Source organism: Brienomyrus brachyistius, chromosome 14 (genome assembly GCF_023856365.1).
Source record: "Brienomyrus brachyistius isolate T26 chromosome 14, BBRACH_0.4, whole genome shotgun sequence".
NCBI classification, from domain to species: Eukaryota; Metazoa; Chordata; class Actinopteri; order Osteoglossiformes; family Mormyridae; genus Brienomyrus; species Brienomyrus brachyistius.
The window spans coordinates 6,403,051-6,428,561 of NC_064546.1; the positions used below are offsets into that span (position 1 = coordinate 6,403,051).

General features: G+C 37.9%; 1 protein-coding gene across 3 annotated transcripts in view; it reads right to left on the reverse strand.

The window, feature by feature from the left end:
* map4k5 (mitogen-activated protein kinase kinase kinase kinase 5) overlaps nucleotides 1–25,511 on the reverse strand; it is a 113,881-nt gene that overhangs the window by 63,158 nt on the left and 25,212 nt on the right. For all 3 annotated transcript variants that reach the window (XM_048974129.1, XM_048974130.1, XM_048974128.1), the window contains exons 4-7: nucleotides 7,611–7,701; nucleotides 5,518–5,582; nucleotides 5,119–5,174; nucleotides 4,954–5,001 (exon numbers count right to left, since the gene is read on the reverse strand). In XM_048974129.1, coding sequence (XP_048830086.1) covers nucleotides 4,954–5,001; nucleotides 5,119–5,174; nucleotides 5,518–5,582; nucleotides 7,611–7,701 — 260 coding nt within the window. The remainder of the gene's footprint in view (nucleotides 1–4,953; nucleotides 5,002–5,118; nucleotides 5,175–5,517; nucleotides 5,583–7,610; nucleotides 7,702–25,511) is intronic.

Genomic DNA, 25,511 nt, shown 5'->3' on the forward strand with positions numbered 1-25,511 from the left:
TTTGCGGTCTGTACTTAAAGGAGTATTAGAAACAAAATTCATGATTTAGAGGTTTTAATTTCATCAGACTCTTACGACATTATAGGAATAACAGAAACATGGATGAGTGACAATGATGGAGAAGAATATAATATTGATGGTTACACGTTGTTCCGTAGTGTTGCAGTATACATAAAAGAAAACTTGCAGGCAAGGGAGCTCACTGATAAAAAAAAGTACAGAAGCTGTATTGGTAAAACTAGATGCTAAAAACTCAAATGGCCTAATTGTCGGGGTTTGTTATAGAGCACCTACTGTAGCTGCAGAGGAAAGCAGAATGTTATATGATGATATCAGGATTAAGAGTAATAAAAAGGACATGGTGGTTATGGGTGATTTAAATTTACCTGGGATACAGTGGGACATCATTCTCTGGCTCTAATATAAATTGACTTCAGATGGTGGAATTAGTACAGGATTGTTTTTTTACTAAGTTTTTTAATACCCCTTCCAGAGGAGAAGCCCTTCTTGATCTTGTTTTCTCTAACAACCAGGATAGGATTGGAAAATTAGACATCTTAGGTAGTGATCACAACATGATTAAATTTGAGGTTAATTTTAGTGTCCGAAGAGCAAAGTCGAAAACAAAAAAATACAATGTTAGGAAGGCTAACTTTAATGGTATGAGACTGAAATTAGAAACTTGTAAACTGGATGGAGTTAAAGCAAAACTGTTGCAGAGGCATGGGAATTTTTTAAAAGCACATTGTTGCAAGTTCAAGAGGATTTCATACCTGTTTCCAGAAAAACTAAATATAGGAAATTGCAGCCAAGGTGGTTTACTACGGAGATTAAGAATAAAGTCAGGAGGAAAACGGCTATGTTCTACAAATGGAAATTAACGATTTCAAAATAAAGCAGGAGTATCTAAGTCTACAGGCAGAGTTAAAAAATAATATTAAACTCCCTAAGTAGAATGTAGAAAGGAAGATTGCATTGGAGGCTAAGGATGATATTAAAAATTTCTTCCTATATTTTAACTCCAAAAGAGCTCTAAAAGCTTAAATCACTAATCTGCAGGATAGTATGGGTCTTGAAAATGAAATTGATATAGTAAATGAGTTTGATGATTATTTTACATCAGTGTTCACAGTACAGAACACAAGTAACTTGCCACCATTTAGTACAAATACAGCGTTGTCTATGGCCAATATATGTATAACTGAGGCTGATGTGGTACAAAGCCTAGCTAAGCTCAAAATAAATAAATTGCAGGGCCCTGATGGTATCTCACCTATAGTTTTAAAAGAGATGGGGGATATTATTAGCCAACCTTTAACTTTACTATTACAGAAATACTTATCTACTAGTGTGGTACCTTCTGATTGGAAGAATGCTAATATAACACCCATATTCAATAACTGGAAAAGTAATGGAAGCTATAATCCAAGTGAAAATGGTAGATTACCTGGATTCTAATAACATTCTGAGAGATAGCCAACGTGGATTTAGGAGAGGTAGATCCTGTTTAACTAATCTATTTGAGTTCTTTGAGGAAGCTACAAGACAAATTGATCACAAAAAGGCCTACGACATGATCTACTTATATTTCCAGAAGGCCTTTGATGTTGTCTCCCACAAACGGTTCTTGCTTAAGCTCAGAGCTGCAGGGATTTTAGGAACTGGAGCAGCTTGGATCGAAAACTGGTTATCAGACAGGAAACAGCAAGTAGTTATTAGAGGCACAATGTCACAGTAGGCCTGCGTTCACAGTGGGGTATCGCAGGGTTCAGTTTTAGGGCCTGTATTGTTCTTAATTTACATTAATGATATTGACACCAATACATACGGTAAACTGGTTACATTTGCAGACGACACCAAGGTGGGTGGTGTAATAAATACTAAACTAGCAGCACAGAGGCTACAACGGGATCTGGATTTAATTATTATAAAATTAGCGGGAGAACATTTTAAACTGAGTTTGAGAATGCAGTTATTTACACAGCATGTAGAGTATGGAATGATTCCTGTTCATGTAGTGCAAGCTAAAACCCTGGGCTCCTTTAAATCAGAGCTAGATAAGATTTTAACAACTCTGAGCTAGTAGTTAAGTTCTCCCCAAACGAGCTTGATGGGCTGAATGGCCTCCTCTTGTTTGTAAATTTCTTATGTTCTATGATGTTGAATAGACACTGTGAGGCATGGCTAATGAGAAAGAACTGGTTCCAAAAAAATTTGGACATTGATTGTGTGGAAATGGTTTGTATTTGTAAAATTTGATGTGGACTACTTTAATTTGTGACAAAAGTAATTTTATTTATCCATTATTTGTTTGTTTTCAATTGATTTCTGAAGTACACAGTTAATAACTAACTGACTCATTATAGCAAAAGTTTTAATTTGTATTCAAAAGTATTAAAAACAATTGCTAAAAAACTCTTGCTGTAATGAGTCAATTTCTTTTTATATGTACAGTATTTTACATAGTTTTAGTTAATTATTATAATGCTACATGCAGTGTTTCTTGTAAGGACAGAATTGCTGGTAAAGTGGTTAACATTACCACACACATTCCAATTTGATTGGCTTGTAAACAAACAAAAAATATCATAATCTATATTGAGGATCATGATTTTAACCATAGGGGGCGGCATGGTGGTGTAGTGCTTAGCACTGTTGCTTCACACCTCTGGGACCCGGGTTCGAGTCTCCGCCTTGGTCAAATGTGTGGAGTTTGCATGTTCTCCCCATGTCGTCATGGGTTTCCTCTGGGTACTCCGGTTTCCTCCCACAGTCCAAAGACATGCTGAGGTTAATTGGAGTTCCTAAAATTGCCCATAGGTATGCATGTGTGAGTGAATGGTCTGTGAGTGTGCCCTGCGATGGGCTGGCCCCCCCATCCTGGGTTGTTCCCTGCCTCGTGCCCATTGCTTCCGGGATAGGCTCCGGACCTCCTGCGACCCAGTTGGATAAGCAGTTTGGAAAATGGATGGATGGATGGATTTTAACCATGACATTTTGGCCACATTGCTCACCCCTATACTCATAAATAAAAATAGTTTACAATCTTTAGATTTATAACTTAAATAGTATCTGAACACAAACTGCCATCTATTATTATATATTATTCACTTGATGACGATACTTATATAGACAATACCTGCTCCCTCTTGATTAAAAATAATATACTGTATAATATTATTTTTACAACAATAACATTTTTTCCCCTCTTGAGCCAAATAAATGAAAGGTAGCCATGAACTTATCTCCGTCGTTTTATGCAACTTAACAAAGTAGGTACAATGGTGGACCTACTATGGTAGCATTGTAATTGGCATTAATGAGCACTGCTTATTTCATAATTTGATAGGACAGTAGGTAGCACACATTCAAAAATGTTGTTTTTAGTCCTTCTCCTGGTACATAGCAAGAATATAATGAGCAAAAATGTCCAGCAAATTCAAATTGCAAAACAAATTTGAATCATGTTAGCTAAAATATCTCTAATGGAGCTTTTTCACTGCCACCAAGAACCAAGCCATGCCCGAGTATTACCACAAACTGATAGTTTTCATTGTAAACTATGCAAGTCGTAGCTAAGCCGTACCCACGTTGACATGGCCCTCAAAAGTGACTAAACCAAGCTGGTGACGTCACTATCATCTGAAATGCACGGAGATACCAGTGATTTGTGTCGGTATGGATTATCTGAAGGAGAAAAGGGCATACTCTATATATTATTTATTGCTAGCATTATAGCACATTGCAATGTAATGATGCATTCTAAATAACTTGGAACTTGAAAATTTCCAACCTACTACATGAAAAAGTACTATTGAACAGCTGAACAAAATGGATTCAAAATGCCAGTTTAAATAAGTGAATGCTAACCCCGCTAGTGTTTGGTGGTGACATAATATGGAAATTCTCACAAACATGCTAGCAGACATTAGCGCATAGTAAATCATGATGTACATCGTTTGAACAGCAAATAAGCATATTTTTTCATCGTTGTCGCTCTCCAAACTTGGAAGCGCCTTTGTTGAGCCGACCCTTCTACAATAGAAAACTGAAGTGCACTGGAACCGCACAGCAACATCTCTCTTGACAATAAGGTTTGGGTATAGCTCAGTTCCTGTATGTCAGTGGAAAACTGTCTAAATGATACTTCAAGGGCAAGTGTGGCAACTTGTGGTAGATAAACTGAATATTACTATTCCCAGATTTACAAGCTGAGTTGCTTACATAAAACATACAACGCCTGGCACTGTTTTCTTGGATTTATTCCCCATTTATATTTGTTTTTAATTTTGTTGTAATCGATTGTTGTAACAACGTGAATGCGTATGTATTTTATGTCTATTCGCTGATATGACAAGAAATTATCATGCATTTTAACCTTTACATGCTAATTCATACTTCATTTGCAATATAGAGGTTAAAATGCACGATAATTTCTTGTCATATCGGCACAAATGCACATAAAAGACGTACCCCACGCTGTTAAAACAATCGATCGCCACACATATTGTTTTTAAGGTGAATGTGTACTTGCGTACCAGTTATGTCAATACCTGGTTATACAACTGGAAGCAGGATGAGTCCAAAGTTTTTGAAAGAAATATAAAATAACCGAATTATCTCACGTACAAGCAGCACATGCAATAACAATAACTATAACAGTATTTAGCCCTGTAAAATAGCCTTGTTGTATCTGGGATAGGCTTTTAAGCCCCGCCATGACCCTGACCTAGACAGAGGGTTGGGGAGTGTATTCTGCAGTTATATGTTCTTAAATCAGATAAATTAAGCCCTGAGATTAGTTAGTTTATACAATTAGCTATGTTTAGAATCATCCAAACATCAGTACTTGTCTTCAAATATATTTTCTAATTTTATGGGCACAAATGATTTAATCTTGCAAAAATCTCAACATTTAAATTTAAAAAGCCTTGTAGCAGACAATCATAATACCTTTATGTCACGATGCATTTTACCCTTCGTGTGCAAATATCCCAGGCCCTAAAGAAGCAAACAGGACAAACAGGACATAGTTAGAAAGAAATTTTAAAAAAAATCCACATCTCCACCTACTAATTAATTATTATTATATTATCTATCAATGACAGGTGTAATTACCTGCAATGTTTCCCTGCACACATAAGCTATCTGGAGCTCTGTCAGGGGACCAGTCACTAATAAAGTAAAGGGGGGGGGGTTATGGGGAGAGAGGAAATTGTAAAAGCAAAGTCTACTGCACCTAAAGAATATATTGTATACATGATAATTGGCACAAAGAAGCATTTTTCTTTTCATTGTATAACAGGAAAGTTATACAGGAAAGTATTCCTTCGAAAAAGAAAACTTTTTCGATAATGATAAAATAAAAACGCATTCTATTTTTATTTTATCATTTTTGTTTTCTTTCTGACAGGAAATCCCTCCCATAACGAACCTCAATATACAAATAAAAATAAGAAAAAAACAGCAATTCTCTATGCTCATGATTTCGTGACTAACACAGAGGATTTGAAATACCATGATAGATGTCTTGAAGAGAGCCACCACCACAATATTCCATGCAGATCCATAATTTCTCCCTGCTGTAGAAAGGAAAAGAGTAAACTACACTCCAAAAAATATACATTTACAAAAGAACAAGTACTATGTACCATCTGTTCCATCAAGACATCAGGACCCAGTTGAGAGACAGCAATGTCAAGGATATGATTTGGTCTTTACTTAATACATACAGACGCTGCTCTATGAAATACGTTCTGAACGGCTGTTCGTAACTTGAAATGTTCGGAAGTCGTTATTCAACATCATTTTAAGGGTACTCAAATCTACATGCATAAGCAAGTATGGGTCATGCCCTGCTCATGCAGATCCTCCTGTGTGGCACACCCCCTTCGCTACCTCGGGTGGAATCCCCATGTCATGAGCTGATCATTCTGTCACGCATTCAACGCGGGTAAGCAGCACAGGAGCCAGCAAATCAGTTGAACACGGGGTTTATTTCGGGGAAACATACTCAGGAACATGAATACGACGTCAAGACATTAATTACCGGACTGGGGAAACATACTGCAATGCAGACTTAAATACACAGCAACAATCAACATGACTTGAAACAGCTGGTAACACGCGGATTCCACACAAGTTAAATGAGGGGGCGTGGCACATGGGACGATCGTACGACCGGGACATGAAATTATGATACAAAGTCAATACATGTTTTCTTATCCTAAAACACATTACTAATGATATATAAAACAAAAATGGATAATGGATGCACAGAATATTTCACAATAAAAATGTAGTAAACTTTGATCTCAAGAGAGCATGTCTTACTGATATGCAAGTACAAAGAACTGGGATGCTGAGAGTACACACGCTACGCTGCTGCACGGCAGGAGTAGCCGCCAGCATTCGTACTGGGCAGAATTGGCGTGCTTTGATGTAGAAACTTTGATGTTGCGGAGTCTAACAAATACAATTTAGACTTGCAGTCTGTCTGAAAGTTCGTAAGTTGAAGGTTCGCATGTAGAGGAGCGTCTGTATTTTTTTTCTTTTGGTGTTTCATTAAACAGTATTACAGATTATATGAAGGGACTAGATGTATTCTATAAAAAACGTATATAAATAAAATAAAAAACCATTACTGCACTTTGATCAAGTATCAATGTCAATAATGAGCCTCGTGCACCCACAAGTATCTAAAACACGCTGCTTAATTACTGTTTAATAATGCACCACTGACTTTTGACGTGCTTTTGCTTGGTTAACAGCATAAAGATACTGTGTTGCCTTAAAATAGCAACTTGCCAACAATGTGCCCCGGCCATGATTCATTTAAAAAACACCACTTGTACTAGCAGAAAACATGCGCAAAATCATTTACTATAGTCGTGAAAATGAGCAATGTGCTGGTACGAAACTAACAAAACTTTGTGTTGTGCTTTGTATAGGTGGAAAATAGAGCCCATTCTGTGAGATGCTGGAGTTAACACACTTGGCGGCCTCCAAATCGGCACCAAATGTAAATTTTATGCAGGTTTAAGTTCCTAAACTATTTGTGTTGCCTGCTGCTTTCGCAAAACTCACAAAAAAATCACAGAAAATTGCCATTAAATATCATATACAACCCCAAAATATATCAAAACCGCAATGGGGAGTGTCGTGATGCAGAAGGGTTGACTGTATATTGTTATCAGCCAAAATTTCCACATTGGTGCACCACTATTAAATATAATAAATACTATTATACATAAATGTGCAAGCAATTGAAATAATAGTGGAGGGCACATTAACTATACAAGCACACCAGTCCAATTACTATGGTGTTGCAAAGGTGGCGTGGTAAAGCTAAAGCTCAAAGGCTCAAACTCACAATATAATACATACTGAGAGGGATTAAGAAAGTCTAACCAATCCTCAGGAGTAACTGAAAAAGACATACAGATTTGGGATAGGCATTGAACCTTGGAAAATCTTCAGTCAGCAAGCCACCGTTTCTCTTACTACAATTAGTAATTTTTTTAGCTAATATACAACAATTTTAACATTTTAATATGAAAATACACAAACAGATTATGGATCGCTTTAGCAGCGTGAGAGTTAAGAATTACCATAGGTAGCTCCCAAAGTAGGCCACAATGTTCTGGTGGGTGCATTCCTTCACCATGAATATTTCTTGTTGGATAATGGAAAAATCATCACCTGCAAAGAATAAGATTATAATTAACATTTTCACATAGCTATTCCAGATCATATTTCTCGAAATATATCAACAATAAAATCATTTTAACACCTCTCCTAGTTTTCAAATGGATTTATTCTAGGTATATTAGTTTTCTTCCACATTCCAAACACATAAAGTTTTGGTGAATTGGTTATTTATTATTTATCATATCGCTTGTACAACTGCAAAAATGTGATGCATGTGTGATAGTTCTAGGCTAAATCTTCCATCCATCCATCCATTTTCCAAACCGCTTATCCTACTGGGTCGCGGGGGGTCCAAAGCCTATCCCGGAAGCAATGGGCACGAGGCAGGGAACAACCCAGGATGGGGGGCCAGCCCATCGCATAGGCTATATCTTGCACTTTATATTTCCAAGATCACAAAAACCCTGAATGAAAGAATTTTGACCTTGGATGATTTTAATATTCATGTCTGTTGTGCATTATCAAGATAGGAGCATGCAAAACGCGTGTACAACTGCAGTGCACAAACATGTAAAGATTACAAACTGAAGGATGATTAAATTGTACATCAAAATATTTTAAGAAATTAATGTCAGAATGGTTATTTTAAGACATGTCACAGGGGATTTGCCAGTCGAGTTACATGACATTTACAGTCCATTTATTGTATGGCTTTGTTACATGTTTTTAATGCAAAAGAAATATTTAGTAAAAAAATGTGTTCCACTGCCATCCCGATCTTTTAAGTCTTGCCCTGTTCCCACACGCAAAGGAAAAATACATTTAATTTGACTAGGCTTATTTTGAGGTATAAAGACAAACCTGCAGTCTCAACAAATAGGCTACATTCAACGTTTAACACATAAAACAGGCTACGTTCTTCACGTAATAGTAGGCTAGTCATACATATAGGCATATTTCACCTGCAATAATGTTTGCAATAATAGATCATAGATCTGCACAAACAAAATCTACACATTTGTGTTTTCAGTTTATAATACAGTTGTCACTTTTGATTTGCTTGCACTTGCAGTGAATGTCAGTATAGTCTGGCTCTTTTAAACTGAACACACGTGGACCTGAAATTCCAGACTTGTACCCAGTGTACAATAGCACTTTGTTGCATTTGTGACAATGCCAAAAGGCAAGTGGCATTGTGACTGCTTGCAATAAAAAGGATTGCCAAATATCTGATTTCCCCTAACCTAGTTTGAGTAGATATGTAAGTAGATATGTAGTTTTTATACTTTGGTGGAATCCTGTTGTTGCTGTAGATCGTCTACTTGTGTGCTTTCATTCGCACATGAGCAGAACCGTTTTCTCTGCAGAGAAGCGTTTTTCGATACTACCTGGCAAATCAGTCGTCACAATAGCAATCTTCCAAGGTGCAAGTGCACCTGGATCTTAAAAGGAATGGAAGATGAAGCTCTGATTGGTTTGTAGCATGTTACACCCCACACACACCCATGAATAATTACGAGACTTAGTATAACTGTTTCAGACCATGTGCCTCGTGCAGTGACTACGTTGCCACCATTAAAATAGCAAAAGTGGGTTGGCCACACCATAAAAAAAACTTGCACCATGTGCTTCAGACCGGGCACTTGGTTATTAAAATAGGGCCCGTAGCCTATAAATTCATTAAAGCTTTTTTATACACTCCGTTGATTGGTCTGGCAAAATGGAAATCACATAGATGAACATGGAGGAATTTATCACCAAATTCGACTCCACGTGTTAATCAATCCTCAATTCTATCGCGTCTTTTAAGAGGAAGAGGGCCAAACCTAAATCCAGGCTAAATACAGACAAGACTGTGTCCAGGAGGTCAGGCGATCATGTAGGAACCATAGATGGAAGAAGCATAAATTGAGTGTGTCTAATGATATGATTAAACATTCCAGAACTTATGTTCTTATGTTCTTATTGCTTGGCCACTTTTCAGAATGCAGAGTAGCTAAAGCTACATTTTTTTAGATATTTCAAAAAATTACCATACATTCTATTTTTTTTATAAGATCTAGAATATTAGACACCAGATTTCTACATTTGTCCTGATCCATCTCCTCTTGTACAGGTACTTGCTGTTTTTAATACTTATAAACAAATTTCATTGGCATCCTTAAATGATATGGTGTCCAATTTGAAACTTATTCTCCTCTTCCATCTGTTTTGTTTAAAGTAACAGTTGAAACAATTGCTCATAATGTGTTGACTATCAATAACACTTATTTAGCCTGTGGCACCATGCCTACTTCCCTGAAACAAGTTTTAATTCAGGGAACCATGAATTAATAAGGTTTTTAGTAATTACACTGCATTCCAAATTATTATGCAAAAAGTGTTTAGGAGTGATAAGGTAAGAATTTTTTTGTTTGTCAGTTGAACTCATGGATGGTGATATGTGTCTGGGCTCTTTATATCACTGAAAGCAGTTGCAGACACCTGTGCTAATTAGTTTGGCAGGTGTGTCCAATTAAAGGCAACACTACTTAAGAAGGCTGTCCCACATTATTAAGCAGCCTACATTTTCAACCAAAATGGGAAAGAAAAAGGACCTGTCGGCTGCTGAGAAGCAACAAATTGTTGAGTGTTTAGGTCAAGGCATGACAACAATCAACATTGCCAAGACACTTCATTGCAATCATCGCACAATCAAGAAGTATGTAGCTGATTCAGAGCACACACGTGTGCGTGCTGATAAGGGAAGATCCAGGACTCTTTCCAACAGGCAATTACATCGAGTTAAAAGAGCAGCTGCAAAAATGCCTTGTCTTAGCAGTAGACAAGATTTTGAAACTGCTGGTGCCTCCAACGTGCCCCGAACAACAAGATGCAGGTTCCTCCAGAGGTTTGCAGCTGTGCGTAAGCCATGCTTTCGACCTCCCCTATCCACTGCACACAAGCAGAAACGGCTTCAGTGGGCCAAACAATACATGAAGACTGACTTCAAAACTGTTTTGTTCACCGATGAGTGCCGTGCAACCCTCGATGGTCCAGATGGATGGAGTGGTGGATGGCTGGTTGATGGCCACCCCATGCAAACAAGGCTACGGCGCCAACAAGGGCTGGAATCATGGGGAGAGAGAGTGTCGGCCCCTTTAGGATCCCTGACAGGGTAAAAATGACATCCATAAAGTATGTGGAGTTTCTCAAAGCGCAGTTCCTGCCATGGTTCAAAAAGAAGAACCGTGCATTCCGCAGGAAGATCATTCTCATGCATGATAATGCACCGTCCCATGCTGCAAAGAACACATCTGCATCTCTGGCTGCTATGGGCATAAAAGGGGACAAACTTATGGCGTGGCCCCCATCCTCTCCTGACCTCAACCTTATGTGTTTATTTTTTTTAAATATACTATTATCATTGGGCAGTTTGTTCAAAAACCTTTCAATTGTACTCTAATAGTTGATGACTGGAAAATTACAATGACTGCAATTCATATAGGTAATTTGGAAAATCTAAGAAAAATATGTTTTGCATAATAATTTGGAACGCAGTGTAGAAACCAATTTCAAAATTGCCATTCCTATCTAAAGCATTAGAGGAAGTAATGTCAATACAATTATTAAATTTAGCCAGATTCCTAGGTATTTATAAATCATAACCTGCTCAAGAATAGTTCCATCTCTGGTGACAATGTCCAAGGTGGAGGGATCAAGCCGCATAACTTTAGTCATTATAGTGTTAAATGATAAATTGAGATTAGTAAAAGGCTGCAGCTGGACCAGTGGCATACTGGATTGTATAACTGGAGCATATAATATGGGAGTTATTAACAGCTTTCTGAACAACATTAATATCTATAGAGGAAATGTTGGGTAGTATTGAGCCTAGGAAGGACACCGCAATGCATATGAAGTGGCTGAGATTGATTGATATCTAAATTTACACACTGCCCCCTATTAGAGAGGTGCAGTGTGTAAGCCAAGCCAATGAATGACCGGAGACTCCAATACAATCAAATCTGTTTAATAAGTTGAAATGATCCACAAAATCAAAAGCTTTTCTTAGGTCAATAATTATTGCTGTACAATGCTGTTTAGCATCCAGTGCATTTGTTATATCATTTAGAACTTTCAAATGGCAGACACACATCCATACCCTGAACAAAAAACCGACAACACTGGACATTTTGCTACTCAAAACAGTGAATTAGCTCCTTGTTAACAAAGTTCTCCAAAAGTTTAAATAGAAAATGGATATAGGCCTATAACAGTTTAATTTAGCTCAATCACCATCCTCAAAAAGAGGGTGGACAACAGCTGGCTTCCATTCACTCAATAATTCAGCAGTGAGAGAATGTAGATACTAAAAATATCTGTTAATAGTGCCACAAAAATTGGAGCTGCTATTAAAAAACAGAACAATCCCATCTGATCTAGCTGGCTTTTTCAAAAATGGGTTGGAAAGAGAATCTGTGAGAGACTGCATTCAAACAAGATGCAGGTATTAAACAAGAAGCTACACAGGGGGATTGAGTTGAATTAGTGCACAAGCAGCTCTTCCTTAGGCAACTTGAATAAGAGAAAATACTCTTTTCTCTAATTGAAGAAGATAGCTAGAACTGGTTTGAGCCAGTGCAAATCTTCATTTGTTGTTAAAATAGTACTGTTGAGATTTACTAAAGACATGCAGTGAATAGTTAGTGGTAGAAATGTGTTGATACAGTAAATTTTTACGACTCACCATATTGCATATGGATTTGTAGGAGTTCCCCTTCAAAATGCAAAGTATGGGCAGGAGAGTATTGTGCTATTATTTAATGGCTAAAAAAAGCATGTCTTACTTTGCACTTTCCGTGGCTGCGATAAATGCTGCTAGAAGGAGGCACCAGGGGAGGAACATAGGGGTATCGCCGGGCGCCACATTGGTGTTAGTAGTAGGGCGCCAGAAGTGGCCCTGCTGAACCAGGTGCTCCTCGACATTATCTAGCAGGCCTGCTCTAGCCTAGAAAATCAGAAGAGGCAGTGATTCTCCTGTGAGGAAGCTGATCTGCTGGTGCTGCGGAAGACAAGGGCACCAGGCACACTACTGCCTGGAAGCCTGCACCAGAGCTGCCGACAGACCAGCAGGAGATTACAGAATGAGGAAACTGTCACCCCATCCTGCTGGGAAGTCCCGGAGTCCCGGAGCCTGTGTACACAGCCCTGTTTGTAGTTGTAATTGTTAATACTTGATGTATCTCCCATTGTCGCTTGTGTGTTTGCCTTGTCTTACTGTATGTGAACCCTGTCTGATTATTATGTGTCTTTAGCGCTGTATAAATTACTCATCCTGTGTGTGTCCGGTGTATGACCTACAGGGAGCTATAAATATTACATTGCTGAACAGTTATATATGGAGGTAAATACCGGAACAGTAGAAGAGGCGTGAGAACTTTTTAAAAGCACATTACTGCAAGCTCACGGGGAGTTCATACCAGTTTCTCACAAAAACAAACCTAGGGAAATACAGCCAAGGTGGTTTTCAACTGATATTAATAAGAAAGGCAAGAGGAAAAAGGCTCTGTACATCAATATCAATGGACAGAAACAAAGGATGTTGGGATAAAACAGGAGTATTTAAACCTACAGGGCAAATTGAAAAATGATATTAAATGTGCCAAGAGAAATGTAGGAAAGTAACATTGTAGTCTAAGGTCAATATTAAGGTTTTTGCTAAATTTCAATGTGAAAAGGACTCTAAAATCTGAAATCACCAATCTGCAGACTAGTGTGGCAATGATAATTGAGAATGATAAGGACATTGTCAATGAGTTAAATTATTACTTCGCACAGGTATTTACTTAAGAAGATAAAGGCAACATACCTAACATTACTTCGGCTCCACCTTTGAAAAATATATGCATGAAGCTGATGTGTTAGATGGTCTGGCTAAACTCAAAACGAATAAATCTCATGGTCCTAATGACATCTTACCTGCAATTTTAAAGGAGATGAGGGATATTATCTGCAGACCTTTAACTTGGCTATTTCAAAAACCTCTAGCTGCAGGAGTGGTACACTCTGACCGGAAGCATGCAAATATAATGCCCATATTCAAAAAGTGAGACAGAAGTGATACCTCAAACTATAGACCAATTCACTTAATTAGTATAACTGGAAAACTGATGGAGGCAATAGTCTAGGAAAAATTATTGAAAACCTAAACGCTAATAACATTCTGAGGGACAGCCAACATGAGTTTAGGAGAGGTAGATCCTGTATGATTACTTGAGCTTTTTGAGGAAGTCACAAGGGAAATTGATCGAAACAAGGCTTACAATGTGATTTATTTAGATTTACAGAAGTTTGTGTGATCCCACACAAACGACTCAAGCTTAAGCTCAAAGCAGCAGGTATATTAGGAATTGTAGTAGATTGGATTGAAAACTGGCTAACTGACAGAAAGCCACGGGTAATTACTAGAGGCACAAGGATATAATGGGCCTGTCTTAATAGTGGGGTACCCCAGGGTTCAATTTTAGGACCATTATTATTCCTAATTTACATAAACGATATTTATAGTAACATATGGAAAACTGGTTAAATTTGTGGACGATAAGAAGTTAGAAGGTGTAGCAGATTCTGAGTTAGCAACAGAAAAGCTACAGCAGGACCTCAATTTAATTAAAGACTAGGCTGATAAATGGCAGATGAAAGTTAATGTAGATAAATGTAAAGGCAATCAATTCAGGGAGCAGAAATGTAAAGTACAGATTATGGGTTCCACTGAAATTAAGGAAGTTGATTATGAGAAAGGTCCTGGTATGTAAATTGACACGTCCATGTACTGTATATTGACACTTCCATGACTCTTGCCAATGTAGCAAAGCACTTAAAAAGACAACAGGATGCTGGGCTACATATCCAGATGTGTTGAGTTGAGTTTAAATCAAGGAAGGTAATGCTAAGATTATATAATTCCATTGTCAGACCTCATCTTGAATACTGCGTCGAGGTATGGTCAACTTACCACAAAAATGACATTGCTGCAGGGCTAAAAGAATGATTCCTGGCCTTTGTTGGGATGTCTTATGGACAGAAGTTGACCGAGCTGAATTTGTTTAGCCTTGAGCAACGGAGACTAAGGGGTGACATGATCAAGGTATATAAGATTCTAAGAGGTCTAGATGCTGCTCATCCAAATTGTTACTACAAAGTAAATTGTAAAATACACTCATTCTTTGCTAACAAATAAATGTACAGTATTTTCACCATTTGAGTACCTTTCTTAGCAAGAAAGAGAAAATCTGAGGCATTCTTTCTACATGGGATTACAAATACTGCTGTTTCATATGATGAAACAATTAATTAGTGCATTTAAAATTAAAGGACAGCCAAAAATTTGACTATGGCATCACGACACAACCAGTTCATAGGATGTCAGACATGCTGTGTTACATACTCTTTACATGTTATGAAGGAAATGTGTTTGATTGAACTTATATTTTCATTTATAGTTGTTTAACAAGAATAGAAAAATCAACAATTTATGAACTAAATGGAAAAGTGGTAAAATGGTAAAAATTTGTGGTGTGCAAAAACTTTTGAATGGTAGGGTATGCAGCCATACTCTTGTGCTGAGTAGGAAGGCTGAGTTTGTCAAACTTATTTCAAGCAGCCTTAGGTCCAACTAACAGTACTTCTGTTTTTTCTAGGTTTACCATACGCAATTTTTTTGTCATCCAACACTGGATGTCTAGTTGACAGTCTTCTTACCCAGAGAGTATCATGTATCATTTGGTTTAACAGATATATATATAACTGTGTATAATCAGCATAACAATGGAACCCAACACCATTTCTAATAATGTTACTAAATGGTAGCATATATAAAGTGAACAGTAGCGGGCCCAGCACTGATCCCTGTGGTAGATCATATTTGACTTTGGTGGGTTTGGAAGATTATTTGTTCACGTAGACAAACTGATAACAATCAGTTAATTAAGACTGAAACCAAGAGAGATCTGTCCCCTGAATGCCAACCACAGATTCTAGCCAGTCCAAAAGAATATTATGGTCCACAGTACTGAATGCTGCAGTTAGATTTAGTAACCATAACAGGACCACTGTTCATCCTGCCATCAGTGTGCCATCACTTGCCTGCCCCCTGCATTGACACCCAAATCTTAAAATATGGACAGTGTAAATTAGGATTTTGCCATCCTGTTTATTTGACTTCCTCTGCCAGCCCTTGGAGGATAGATTTCCACTTTGAGTATGGTTCCTCCTAAGTTTACCCTGGCCACCACTGCCTCTGACTTGCTCAGTGGGGACTTTGCACAGGGATAATATTAAGCACTTTGAGAAAATGTAATGTTGTGAAAATACACTATACAAAGTAATATTGATTGATTGATTGATTGATTGATTGATTGAAATGTGCCTTATAAATAACCTGACTTGACTTGACTTACAATCCCATTCTCAGTCATTACCCAAATATCAATACCAAATGGAAGGTAAACTGAAATTATGTTTGAGAATGCCACCTTAGCTACAAGCCTTTGAATTGAGATCCATCTTATCCACAGGGAGTGTTGTTTCTAAAGGTTTTTGAAATGGTTGTGGCTTGTTTCTACCCTGGTTTGTAATTATCATGGGATGCTAATGAAAATGAATGGAGTGAGACAGTTGACATACACTCATACATCTGCTAACTGTCTGGACCTTCAAATAGTGATCATGTGGCTGCATCTCAGTACACATATGTACAATATGCAGACAGGGGTCAAGAGATTCACTTATTCCTCAAGTAAGAGTTACAATGGGTACAGGAAGGCCAGAAGTGCAAAAGAACAGCTACTTAAAACAGTGCAGGATTGTGTGTTTTGAGTTGTGTCAGCAGACACAAAGCAGTGCTGACAAATCAGTTGCTTCTGTTCAATATCATCTCTCTGGACAAATTTCAAGAATGTTGTATAATTGTAATCCAGTGGTTAGTCAGATTCTGAATGAAAAAGTTAAGTTAAAGAGTAGATAGGACTCCCAGACAATCTCTGCGATTTAATGATTATACATCATCTCATAAACATGAGTGTGGCAGATGAGTGCATATGGAAGTCTAACAATACAAGAAAGCTCTATGTAAGACTTGATCAGCCTGCTACCATAGCCTCTTTGACAACAAAAATAACCCTCACAACCTACCAGGCACAAGCGATTGCTCAAGGACTACAAGGGAAACATGGCTTCCCCCATAAAATTGCAAAAAGAATTGAATTCAATATATCAATGTAAATTAATTTTGTTTGAGATTAAAAGTGTAATCTATCTTAAATGATTAACTGAACAACTCTTTTCACAGGAGTTGCTTTTGGCAACATACGTTAATGTTCCCTTTAAAACCAACATAAATACAGTGAATAAACAACCAATAACATTGTGCTTCAATGGAAGATTTATGTGTGCTTTTTCTAAATGGAGAATAAATGAACGTTTATTGGTGATTATGCTTGTTGGACACCATGCATCACTAGAAGTCTATGAGAACTTCATATAGCTTTTGCTTAGGCAATATTGATTGGACAGATAGATTTGCAGTCAGATTTTTTAGACTCTCCTGGAAAGCACGCTTCTCTTCACAAGACAGGACAAACTACGAATAATATTAATGGTCACTTTCACATGGTGTTAGCTCACAGTATTAATTTATTCTGTCACATGCAGGGGCACAAAAGCATTACTTTGTAACCCAGTGGCAGTTTATCAATTTGTATGTCATCTTTAGCCAATAACATTTCTTAATATTATAAATAAATTTATCATTTAGTTTTGAGTTTGATTGTTGATAAATTTTCAAGTTCAGTGATTTTTTAGTACACTAGTTTGGTAGTTATCTTGCTGTCTAAGCTGTATGTGTAATCAAGCTGAGCTAGGCATTGAAGTATGGCAAACACAGCAGCTAATGTTCTTGACTTCATTCTTTGATAAAGGAGAGCAGATTTTACATATAAGTAGATATAGTGTTGGGCGGCATACCGGTTCATACCATTTTTTATTATTGTTATGATATGAATTTTTCTTATACCGCGATACCAGTTTAAATAACCTAAACAACATTCGGAAAGTGCCACAGCTGGAAACTAAGAATGTACTGCGAAAGATCAGAAATGGAAGATATAGATGATTCTGGAGTTGAAAACAATAAGACACTGGGGTTGTTAAAAAATTGATTCTCAAATACTAATCGATATTAAAAATGAGTATCTGATTAGATATTCATTTTCACCATTATAGATACCAACAGTGCGGTTTTTGCCTCATTCACCACACTTCACACAGTACCGCTAAAGCGCAAGTGCCTGTGTATGCACGCACACACTCACACAGCCTCATTTTGCAGATGAGCATGGAAAGGCTAAGGATGTCGATAAGCTACTATGCAAACAGTGCTACAAAATTGTGTCGACAAAGTCAAGTAGCACGTCAAACTTGGCGAAGCATCTTAAAGACCAACATCCCGGTCCTTACTGACCTCGCGAAATTTCCCATAAAGTTCACGTTCCAGCAACACTGAACTATTAAACACTTATCAAAAATGTTAACCTGGTGCACACCTTAGCATTAGCCGTTTATCTATAAACAGTTTTGCCATCTCTTATCATTAAGGTAGCGGACAGGCGTAATGGCTAATAATAAAATAAAATAGATAATGTGAGAACAATGCAAAATCGTAAAACAAAACAAAACAAAAATGTGTCCTGCAAAATCCTGTAAAATTTGGTAAATGCCCAGTCATACGTAAAAATACCGTTGTATACCGTGAAACTGATATAACTTTGAAAAATACCGTGATATAAATTTTTGGTCATACCGCCCAGCTCTATAAGTAGAAGATCTACTACAAAAAGGAAAAAGATCTTTTTAGGTAATACTGTCAATTTTCCACACAATGGTTCCCACATTTTAAAAATCACCATCCACCACTGCTATCAGGGATGGTCATTTCAAGCAGAAATGCCTAGTGCATTTCAACCACTAGTTGAATTTCAGTCATTATTCTGAAAATATTCAACTAACCAGGCCCCAAAATAATTGAACTACAGCAAAAAAATCTGGATGTCTAACAGATTCTAAATTCAACTTTTAGAGCACACCCTTTTTTAATCAGGCACCAAACCATCATTGGCAAGGCTTCTCACGTCTGTACTCTCATATCTGACCATGGGCCATGATACTCGATCTGAGCTTAGCAAGTAGCACTGCATCACATCCCCTGGCATTTTCACCAGCAGCTGCTCTCTGAAACCTTTACATAGACTTGTTTTATTTAAATTTAGGTATACATAATATTAATAAGTAAACAAGTCAAAGTTGTGCCAAAGATCCTTCACAAATCAAATCTTAGAAGACTTCCTCACATACCACAACTAAACTACAGTTACGAAATAACCAGTTTAAAGAGCATGGCAAATTTAAAGGTAGTCATATACTTAAAACAAATTGACAGAATCAGTGTTGTTTTAGCAACATGACATCATATGACCCGTAATCACCGTGATGACCACTGTTTTGGCCACCACCACCCTCCCACTATCATCTCCTTTATTAAAATCACTCATGCATTTGCCATAGTACATTTATTTGTGCTGTGTATGTGGGTCTGCTGCATGAAAAACATTCTGTACCCTCTATAGTTTGTTTTGCCCAGACGTCATTTAAGCCACCTTTACTGTTCACTGTCCATCTCCGAGCCATGTACAAACCTTTCTAATTTGTAAACTTTAGATCTTCCTACTGTAAATGGAGTTGTGGAAATGGAGCCTATCACAGTGGAGGAAACAAACAGCCCTGGGGCATGAGGAATACCCTGTTGAATTCTTCAAGCATTTTTCAGATAAACTAACGCCACTTTTTAAAATTAGCTTTTCAAATTTTACAAAACATTTAAAAAACAGTATATACTGGTATATACAGCCAGAGGTATTACATAATCAGAAACCAACAGCAGATGCACAAAGATAACAGCAATATTATGTAGAAAGGAGCATTTTTCTCAAAATGGAGGCAAAGAAGCATCGAGTACAATTCTAGTTGCTTTTTTATTTTTGGATATTTTAATGCAATCTATACAGTTGTATTATACTCACATTTGTGAATAAAGAATTTAGCTAAATTCTAAACTCGCTAGTGACTTTATTCTCATTAAATTTCATTAACCCATAACTTGCGTTACCAGGGGGAGAAATACACTTCATAAGTTTACTCAATCCCTCATAATGAGCTAAACTGTGATAATATGCAATGCTTCAACTTAATAAGACATTTTCCATTATTAAAGTACCGACCAATTTACAGAAATAGGAGGTAAAATGTTTTTCCGGTGATTTTAAAATTAAATTATGTACAACAGTCAAAAGCTTTCTGAAAATTAAGAAAGATAAAGTTATTAGTGCTATCAACAAGATTATTGTTGTCTAGTAAATCTACTACTAGTCTAACTTCCAGCATACTTCCAGATTTTATTTCGACTGGAGCATTCAGATACCATCTATTGTTATAAGCATTAAGCTCATCACATCTAGACCGCAGTGTGCTGTTCTCTTTCTTGGTTGCAGCCACTCATTCTTTTTAGGAGTTAGTATTCTCTTATCTTGTTTCCATCAACATGATGCTGGTGCCAGACCTTTTCACCATCCAGCACTGATTTCACACATTTCCACTGTAGAAATCTGGCCCTGGGCCAGAAAACCTGATGCATGGCACCAGAAAAAGCTAGTCTCAGAATTTGGAACTGTAATGTCTTTTGAAGTGGGAGTGGCTATCCTGTCCAAATTTTCCACATAGTCGTATTTGCTGCCATTACAAACAGATTACCAACGCAAAGATGCCTGACAGCAGTGAAAGAAATTAAGCCAGTGGTCAGGGGATGATGTCAAGGCTTTGGCTATATGGCCATCAAGTGAGATGCAATAAAACTAGAAAGCACACACAGAAAAATAAGGTGTATGAGAAATAAGAGCAGAACTGGAGAAAGCGGGCTATTGCAGAAGCATACATAACAAATAAGGTAAAAAAAATATAGGAATCAAAAAAAGAACTTTGTAAAAGTTTAAAAGCAGAATAAATTTCGACCTACTTGACAATATACTTGGCAACATATTGGCTATCCAAACAACTGGCGCTTTAAATTCGGAAAATGTGCAATCAAAACACAAACATATCATTGTGTGATCTTGGTAAGTTTCCATATTTTTGTTACATATGTATAATTACCTTTCAAACTGTGATCTATTGCTTTAACATTTTAAACCAACATGTTCATGAGGCTTTGTAAGTACAGATGACCCTTCTGCATCACGGCTTTCCCAATCATGGATTTGCGTGGGGTCGGCATAAGAAATTAAACTGGATTTTTTTTTTGTAGTTTTTAGAAAGCCTCAGACAAGTCACAAAAAGTTTAGTAACTCGTAAATACATGAAATATATTTCTATGTATTTATATCTCGTATCATCTTTTGCCATTTTAGTGCCCTAAACGGTACTAAAATCCAAAATGATAGCTCTGCCTCACATAACAGCACAACAATGCAGAGAACCTGGACCACTGGAGTCAGAAGAGGTAAATGGAGTATACTTCATACAGTAGAAATCACAGACAACCTTTCATAAATTGAAAATGCATTGCAAATGCATTGTGGGAAGTGGTGGCTTAATGGTTAGGGAAGCACAGTTGTAATAGAAAAATTGCAGGTTTGAATTGCGGACCAGCAAGGTACTGCTCCTTGGATGCTGAATTAGCTGCCCCCTGCTATGTCATAATGTCACATATGGGTTAAATGCAGAAGACCCATTTTGTTGTTGTGTGCTGTGGTGCGTCAGCAATGACCATCCATCCATCCATTTTCCAAACCGCTTATCCTACTGGGTCACAGGGGGTCCGGAGCCTATCCCGGAAGCAATGGGCACGAGGCAGAGAACAACCCAGGATGGGGGGCCAGCCCATCGCAGGGCACACTCACACACCATTCACGCACACATGCACACCTACGGGCAATTTAGCAACTCCAATTAGCCTCAGCATGTTTTTAGACTGTGAGGGGAAACTGGAGTATCCGGAGGAAACCCCACGACGATATGGGGAGAACATGCAAACTCCACACACATGTAACCCAGGCGGAGACTCGAACCCGGGTCCCAGAGGGGTGAGGCAACAGTGCTAACCACTGCACCACCATGCCGTCCCCCAACAATGACCACTGATCACTAAATTCTAAAAAGAAATGCATTCTTCACAGGGAAAAGAAAACTAGACTAACAGGAGCTATTGGAGTGTATTGAGGGGTCTAATGAAAAAAATTCTGGACTATAGCAGAGCTGACTGCCTCCCTTAGTAAAATGGAGAGGATAATGGTGGCTGTGCTGTGGCTCATGGAATGGATGGTGGCAGCTATGGAGAGACAATACCTAATTTATTGGTATGTATTACTCTGCACTATATACTGTAGTAATGTATTTTGTTTTCAGCTTTGTATTCATTTATGTGAATTGTGCACTTAACACTTAAGCTTTTAGGGAACACCTTTATTTTCACCTATTACAAAGTTAACGCAATATTTACAGCATGTAAATTGCCTACATTCTAAATAATTATTATATTAAATTTTGGGACGCATAAATTAAGTACTCCATTAATGTAGCTTGAACGTCCTTCTTGCTGGCCATTCTCAGGTAAATGGACTGGAAGGTGCTTGTTGACCTGGCAGTCTGGGACCTCTTCACAAAAAAAAGTTATCATTCTCTTCACAAATGTTGTGCAACACAGAACAAGTGAGACCCATTTTCTTTTTGACATGACCACTTTGGAATCATTTCTATAAGACAGACTCCTCCATCTTCCTTTAAGCCTCCCAAAAGTTGCCTCCACAACAGAGCATGCACTATTTATTCTGTAGTTGTATTTCTGTCATTCTAGAGTCAATCCATTAGTGTCAGGAAATGGATTCATAACAATTTTTTTGCAGTGTATGTGCTGGGTCACCAATAAAAAATGTCCAAAATGATGTTAACATTGTTATTACGTAATAACTGTCCATCATTCAGTCTTTCCCACAGATGTGATTGTCTAAGTACTCTTTCATCATGGACACTTTTCGAATAACATATAACCTACACAAACATCTCAGACAAGACTTGTATTAAGTCCTGCATACAGTACTATTAAAACACAGTAATAAAACTATTTCTGAAAGCATTTTATAAAGGATTCTTGTGTTTAATGCTAATCTGGGTATATCTCTGTCAAATCAATGGTAAAAAAAAAGGTATTTGCTCATCATCTAAGAATTTGCCGCAAATAATTGATGCTACTTGACACTACTACTGAAAGCAAACCTGCATATACATCTTGTAATATATTTAAAAGTAAGAGACACAAAGCATTTTCTTGTGGTCCTCCATGACAATTCACCTCAGTACTTTACCCCCCACTTCTGTCTACGTCATGTTTCTGGCTCCACCACTGTGCATTAGGTCACAGTCATGCTGGAACAGAAAAGGGCCTTCCCCAAACTGTTATCTCAAAGTTGGTAGTAGAGCTGGGCGGTATGACCAAAAACTGATATCACGGTATTTTTCAAAGTTATACCGGTTTAACTGTATATAACTGTATTTTTTTTTTTTAAATATGACTGGGCGTTTACCACATTTTACAGGATATGATTTTAGCCATTGCGCCTAACCGCTACCTTAATAACATACGGGTAACGTGTTTGTTGGCTAACTGCTTATAGATAAATGGCTAATGTTCAGGTTTGCGCCGGACAAGTTAACATTTTTCATAAGTATTTAATAGTTCAGTGTTGCTGGAACGCGAGCGCTGTAGTGGTGCTGTGTGAAGTGTGGTGAATATTGATTAGTATCTGAGAATCGATTTTTTGACAACCCCAGTGTCTCATTATTTTCAACTCCAGTGTCAGATATATCTTTTGTTTCTGATCTTTCGTGGTACATTTTTAGCGGAGCAGCAGTGAAAAAGGTCCCCCCCTTAATGAGTTTCCAGCTGTGCCACTTTCGGAACGTTGTGTAGGCCAGCATTTCTCAAACTATGGCCTGTGGACCGGTGCCGGTCCGTGAGAGTTTATGCATGGGCCCTGCGGCCCCAAAGCCTGACATGACTGGTGCCCAGGACAAATAAGTTTGAGAAATGCTGGTGTAGGCTATTTAAACTGGTATTGCGGTATAAGAAAAATTAATTTCATAACAATAATAAAAAATGGTTTTTGGTTTGAACCACTATACCGCCCAGCACTAGTTGGTAGCATAGAATTGTCCAAAATATCTTGGGATGCTGAAGCATTAAGAGTAGGTTCCTTTCACTGCAACTAAGGAGCCTAACCCAACCCCTGAAAAATTCCTTCTCCCGGCATCCGCCAAACCCAGACTAATCCATCATACTGCCAAATAGGCAAGCATTATTTGTCACTCCACAGAACGTGTTTCCACTGCTCCAGTGTTCAATGGTGGCATGCTTTACACCACTCCATCTGATGCTTGGAATTGCACTTGGTGATGTGAGGCTTACATGCAGCTGCTCAGCAATGGAAGACCATTCCATGAAACTCCCAGTGCACTGTTTGTGCTGGGGTTAATGCCAGAGGAAATTTGGAACTCTGCAGTTATTGAGTCAATAGAGCATTGGCAACCTGCAGCTCAGCACTGAGCAAACCTGCTCTGTTACTTTACAAGGTCTGACACTTTGTGGCTGAGTTTCTGTTGTTCCTAGACGCTTCCACTTTGTGATAATACCACTCCCAGTTCAAGGTGGAATATCCGGGAAGAAATTTCATGAATTAACTTATTTCAAAGGTGGCATCCCATGACAGCACCACATTTGAATTCACTGAGCTCTTCAAAGCAACCCATTCTTTCACAAATGTTTGTAAACCTGACTGCATGGCTATGTGCTTGATTTTAAACACCAGGGGCAATGGGTCTGAATAAAACACCTGAATTCAATGATTAAGAGATGGGTCCCCATACTTTTGTCCATATGATGTACAAGCCACCGTGCTAGGCTACACTTCAAAACTCTATAAGATGTGGAATCTTTTTCTTGTGTACTTTAAGTTAATTCAATTATCGTCTTCCTCCATGTATCTTACGATCTTATAAGGTGCTTTCCCTGAAAAAGGTTCCTGAGGTGGAAAAGCACCTATTGACCAATGAATCAGAATCTTAATTCTCTGGTCACAGCCTTCATGTTTTTGTTTGCTTCAGAAGACACAAGATAGTTAGTACAGATTCTACATATGTTGTGCTCCAAGTTAAGCATTAAAGAGGCAGTGTCTCAGGGGTTGTTTTGCTGATGACAGAGATGGCAATCTTTATCAAACAAATAGTCTCAAACCATGGTATCAAATCTCAAACTAAATGCCTATTATAGCATACTTGAAAAGTATAATTCTCCATCCAGATAATGGATGATGGGGCAGTCCTTTATCGTTCATCCAGAAAAACTGACCTAAAACATCCGAAAACTGTGTAAAAGCAAACTGCTGAAGAAGGAAAATGATGATTTAACATACATTTAAACACATAAATTCTGCATATATATGCATTATTTTGTTTTATTCAACTTACACATTAGGTGAAAGGAAAACACTGCCATTACTTTCCATTTATAAGAGGTTTTTCAACATCTTTTCAGTCCAAATCTTACAATTTGCCATCTTTGCTCATTTGACTTTTGCTGCCAGTATCTGGAAGTTAGGCTGCCCCTTTGAGTCTGGTTCTTCCCAAGGTTTCTTCCTACTAGTGAGTTTTTCCTTGCCACTGTTACCTCTGGCTTGCTCACTGGGGGTTTTGGGCAGGGATAATGTAAAGCGCTTTGAGAC